A 6,000-nucleotide genomic window follows, 5' to 3' on the forward strand; every position below is an offset into this window, starting at 1 on the left:
CCATGAAGGTGACAGATTATCAGTCAAATCAATCACCTGTGAACACAAAGTATTCAGTCTAAATACACTGATTGATTAATGAAACACAGGAGAACAGAAAAAAACACAAATACAGGAAGTAAAACATCAAGAAAGCAAAGCGTGACACGTGAGGAGCGACCCTTTCACCGTAAAACAGGAAACAACTCCTCAAATCATGACGTGAGCTCAGCTGCTGAGGTCGATGATTGACGTGAACTCGCCGTCTCCTCCGTCGACCTTTTCGCTCTCGTGTCCCAGCGAGCCGAACAGATCGATGGCTCTTTCCACCAGCATCGACCGTGAAGTTACATAAAGTTTACAGAACAATCGTGTCGGTTTTAAAACATCAATACCTCCATTCATCAATAATAATTAACACCAGTGGTTATTGTTCTTGCTTCCACATGAAGACTTCGTTTCCCATCAGCCCTCTCGCTTCCTGCCGTCAGGACAAATAATGCGAAGCCGCCTGTTGTTTTCCTCTGGATCTGACCTTGTGGCTGACGGAGTGAAGGATGTTGACGGCTGCTTCTCCTCCCACTGACGGGCTCGTTTGTTTTTCACCTGTTAATAATAATTACACTGATGTTCCTAAATGAACGTCGTACTAATTTATTGAGGCTACATGACTCCGCCGAGCAGCTTTAATGAGCTGCTGCTGCAGGAAGGAAATGAAATCTGTCCCCGGTGGTGCACGGACACGTTCACGCAAAGATGATGAAGAGGATATTTATACCTTCCTCTCCTCTCTGGCTGTGTGTGTGTGTGTGTGTGTGTGTGTGTGTGTGTGTGTGTGTGTGTGTGTGTAGCGGTGCTGGTGGCGGTGACGGTGTGGAACCAGAAAGGCAGCCGTAACAAGTTCAGGAAGCGAGGAGTTTACCACATCCCCGCTGAACACGAGAGCTGGGAGGACATCCGAGAAAACATCCTCAACTACAACGAGGAGGGAGGAGGGGAGCAGGACCAGGTACTGACACACACACACACACGCGCACGCACAAACACACACACACACACACACACACACACACACACACACGCTCTACTGCTCTACTTTAAAGACAGGAACGTGCACACAGTCAAAAGCTTCAGTGAGATTCACGACTGAGACTTTTTCTCTGATGCTGTCGACTCGCTTGATGTTTGTGCTTCAGCTGTGGTTGAGAAGCTTCGTACTTAAATAGTTCAGTTATTTTGTCTGTTTTAAGTGTGTTTATCGTTAATATTTCCGACGTCGTTGTGCCGTGAATCAGAGTCTGCACGGGCCGTCTCCTGCCGCGGTGCAGCCGGTGGAAACACGAGCATCGTCTGAAACAGGAGCGCTCAAACCTTTTTCCCTTCGGGGGCCAAAATGAAAACTTAATAGAGACGCATGGGCCAAAAACAGCTGTTGTATTGTTAAGATGCAAAATGGCACAATACAGAAGCCCAGAGAGGAAAGAGAGGACAAAACTGTGTGATCAAGAGTTTCCCTCCTGTGAACAGGTGAAAGTATTAAGTATCACCAGGACTTCATTGACTGAACAACGTGTCCGTATGAAGAATAATAAACAATAATCAGGAATCTTAGGACGGATTTTAACCTCACAAGGAATGAATCATGTTTTAATGAGTTGAGCTGTAACGCTGCACAGAAGACACGGTTCAGCACAACGAGGAAGACGTGACGACAAATCCCAAGTTTCATTTCATTAATTAACAACAGACGTGTTGCAGCTGCAGCTCGTTCCACCTCGTTAAGACAAGAGCGTTTCACTTTTAATCACTTCATGAGTCAGAAAATGATGCAGGCTCCATGTTTTGGTTCTGGTCCAACATCAAATAATCAGAGTCGATACAGAATATGAGACCCGCTGCCTACATTACCCACAATGCAACTTAGCCTCCAGTGACATCACAGAAGATGACGATGTGTGTGTCTGTCTTGCAGAACGGGTACGACATCACGGAGCTGAAGCGTCCGCTGTGCTCCAGTCTGTCTCAGTCCTCGTCCTGCACCACCGCCCCGCTCATCAAGTCCTCCCCCGGCTCCCAGGAGGAGGTGCACCCGTCCGGCTCCTCCTGCAGCTCAGGCGCTCCCTACCTCAGCATCCCGCATCACCACCACCACCATCAGCAGCACGCCACCACCAACGGCTACACCGGCGACACCACCTACGCCAACTACTCCGCCCACGCGGGCAGGGACGTGCAGACGAGCGACGGGGGAGGTTACGCGGACGCGCCGTCCGGGTCGCGCTCCCACGTGGACTTTAAAAGCTACGTGTCGCGAATCATCTGGGAGGCGGACAACGACTGCGAGGCGTTCCCGCCAGACGCGTACCACGTGTGGTGCGTGGAAGGCTCGGGGTCGGCGGCGGGAAGCCTCAGCTCGCTGGGGTCGGCCGCGTCGCGGAGAAACATTAGCCACGGCGAGGAGGAGGAGGATGACGAAGGAGGGTTCGGTTACGACAGGCTGTCGCGATGGGGCCCCAAGTTCCAGGCCCTGAGCGAGATGTACGACCGGCCCCAGCTGGGCCTCACATACAGGGACGCCGTGGCCTACATACAGAGGAGCCACAGCCACGACATGCTGCCTCATCACCACTAGGGGGCACCACACAACCCCACACACACACACACACACACACACACACAGTCAGGACAGGCTGGGAGGGAGAGGGAGCCGTGCTGCGTTCAGGTCCCATCGGACAAACCAAACACAGGAGGGACGAGTCAATACTGAGACCAAGTGTTTCACGTTTAATCACAAATTCAGACAATAACTCGCTTTTGATTACAACCTAACAATGTGTTTGGATGATTGACTTTTACAAAATGGAAGTTGATGAAATTAATTATCCTTTAATTATGAATATGCAACATTTAACACGTGACTCCTCAACAAGACGGGGAGGACGGATGGTCCTGCAGGACACGTTAAAGGGACAAAAGTTCTGTAGAGGAAAATCCAAACTCAGATTACAACATTAATGAGGTCATAATACAAACGTTTACTCCATCAGTGAATAAACAAGCTGCTCTCAGAGGAAAACAAGGTCCCAGAACGCTGTTTGAAGCTAGAAAGGCGGCAGGGTCCGCCACATATACACACAGTAAAAGTCCTTTAAGGTCAGTTTGTTTATTCAGTTTGTTTGTTTCAGACTGCTCCTTTAAGGTCGTTATTTTTAGCTGATGGTGATTCGACAGTGCACATCGCCAAACCAGAATGTCACTCAGTAGAGCGCATACCTCCGCCAAGGCCCAACAGTCCCCTTTAATTCAGACAGAGGCTACTCCAAGATCAAACTCGATGATCTGCATCGCTCTGAAACTGCGTAACTCAGTACCCGAAGTTAACGAGGTCTATTCTGGGCGGAGACACGTCCTCCAGCTGAGTTTGGTGGAAATCTGTTCAGTAGTTTTTGTGTCGTCCTGCTGACAAACAAACAAACAAACAAACAAACAAACAAACCCTGAAAAGACGAAGATCAATACAGAAATTTGATTTCCAAAAAAGAAAAAAGATGTGAAATAACGATGTTAAAACATTGTTGACAGGAGTTTCTTGTCCACAGTAACCAGAAGCTGTCTGAGATGTTTGTTAAGTTTGAATCTTTAATCACATTAAACAGTTTGATCCATTTAAACAGGAGACGCTACAGGTGAAGAGGGTCAAACTGAACCAGCAGAGATCCACATTAAAGCTTTTTAAATTTTCAGGTTGAAATCAACACTTGAGGCTCCGTTTAATCAGATTTACCCTCATTTTCTCCAGAACATAAATGTGATGATTGGATAAAACCAGGTTCAGACTTCTTGTTTCATGCTGCTGACACATTCAGTCAAACAGAAGGAACTTTAGAAAAAATCACATTTCTTGATGTGTTTAGTAATAAAATGCTCTTTAAATGTGTCTGTGAATGATGAATGAAGCTCTCAGTGAACAAACCTTCAGATTATTGAGAGGAAATGAAACGGGAGAGTTCGGTGAATGTTGGAGCTGCTGAAGTGATTTTCAGACGACTTTAAAGATTAAATCAGTGTTCTGATATTAATGTTTAAATATATTTATTCACTCATACTTTAATCAGTGTAAAACATCCAGAGCAGAAATCTAAACGTGTGTTTTGGATGTTTTCTCTCCACCAGTCTGACAGAAGTCATGTTTCACCTGTAGTGTCACCTCAGTCGTTTAGTCCCCGCCCACTCAGCTGTGAAAACCAATCAGCCTCATTAACTGAACACACCTGTGTAGGTGCACCTCATAATGTGATTGGCTGCTGGCCCTGATAAAGGCGGAGCAACCATTCAAACTGTAAGCCTGAATTCAGTCGGTCAGGAGCAGCGAGCAGCCGACGGCAGCCGAGGAAACTGTGAGTGAAACTAAACCACGCTGACGTCAGACGTGATCACAGACAGCAGCTTTACTTTAAGTGCTGATGATGCAGGTTGAGTTTGTAGAGAAACGAGACGATCCAGGTGGAAACTGGTTCAGAGCGTCTTCATCTGAGTGAAACAAACTCAAAACACAAAGTTTTAAAACCTTTTAACCAACAATTATTTTCATTAATCTGCCGGTTAGTTCCTCAGTTGTCTCAAGAAGGTCAGAAATGATCCCACAGACCAAAGTCCAGTCTGAAAATGTCGTATTTTATTCTAAAGAGATTTATTTTCACACAAGAGAAAGAAAAAGAGCAAATCTTTACCACTAAAAAGGATTTTTGCTTGAAATATTCGTCAAATGATTTTTGGGGAAATAACAAAATAGTTGCCGTCTGTTTTCTGTTGATTGATTAATTGATGCCAAAATCTTTGTCTCCCTGTTTGAGTTTGATGAGTTTTCAAGTACAAGAAAGCCTCAAAATCATCTGTGAAAACAACGATTCAAAGAGGTTGAACTCATAATCAGTTTAAATCTTTCCATTTTTAATTTCTTGGCTGTTAATATCAAACATTTAGTTGTGAATCAGTTCTCTGAGGACGTTGTCCCTGTTTACAGTCTCAGTGTCCCTCCGTCGCTCTAACAGTATTTTTCGACTGTGTCTTCATTTTAATACTAGTTTGGCTTCAAATAATGATTATTTTCAGTATCCATTAATAAGTTTCTCAATAAATTGTCTGAAGAACATCAAAAATAAGTGAAGAACTCAGATCCCACAGACCAAAGTCCAGTCTGAAAAGGTCGTATTTTCTTCTAAAGATTTTTATCTTCAAAAAAAACCTGCTGATGATCCGTGAACACCTGATGTGACCTGAACGCAGCAGCTCCGTTTCCCTCGCGTCGTTGGTAAAACAGGCGAGACCTTCCCGGGCCTCGTGGTGTGATCCTGATGTCCCTTCATGTAGAAAAACCAGATGAAGTCCGAGGTCTTGAGTTCTGGTTCAGTGGCTCAAAATCACCAAAGCACAGAGAGCGGCTGCTTTGTACCAGCTGACACAGAAATACGTCAAACATCTTTATTTATTTTGCCGTTACTTCTTCCTTTAATGCGTCTCAGCGTGCTGCGTTTTACTTCAGCTTTGTGGGTCGCTGAGTTTAGACTCTCCGGGTCCGGGGGGACAGAGTTGGTTCTGTTATTCTGGAGGAACATTAGCTTCAGACTGTGTCAGGAGTCTTGTGGGCGACTGTGAGGATTATTGTGGTTCAGTTGTTAACGCCGGCTGCAGAAGGCCTTGATGTGAGTCTCACAAAGAACTCAGATTTCTTCTTTCAGAGCGTTTGAATCTTTTTATCTCCACCGACTGTTTTCATTTTGACCCGACACAAGGACGAACTTTCCTTCTGCAGTCTTCTTTTCTCTCTCGGCCGCCGTCTGTGTTTTTCCACACGCAGCAAACTCAGTAACCAGCGTTTTAGTTCCTCTCTTCTACCCTCCTGTTGCACTAGTGGACGGATCAGAGTCCTCAGACGAGTACGAGCCTCGTGAGCTCAGCAGGTGAAACGACATGTAACATAAGATTTGACAGTTTGTTCTCAGATGAGATTATTTTTTTACT

At 45.6% G+C, this 6,000-nt stretch overlaps 1 protein-coding gene across 1 annotated transcript in view; it reads left to right on the plus strand.

The window, feature by feature from the left end:
• Window positions 1-3,136, plus strand: part of LOC311259536 (neural-cadherin) — a 98,061-nt gene extending 94,925 nt beyond the window's left edge. Inside the window, exons 33-34 of the mRNA XM_084356757.1 lie at window positions 831-988; window positions 1,952-3,136. Coding sequence (XP_084212883.1) covers window positions 831-988; window positions 1,952-2,611 — 818 coding nt within the window. The 3' untranslated portion in view covers window positions 2,612-3,136. The remainder of the gene's footprint in view (window positions 1-830; window positions 989-1,951) is intronic.
• Window positions 3,137-6,000: the final 2,864 nt, after the last annotated feature.

Source organism: Pagrus pagrus (genome assembly GCF_965226575.1).
Source record: "Pagrus pagrus genome assembly, chromosome: 7".
NCBI classification, from domain to species: Eukaryota; Metazoa; Chordata; class Actinopteri; order Spariformes; family Sparidae; genus Pagrus; species Pagrus pagrus.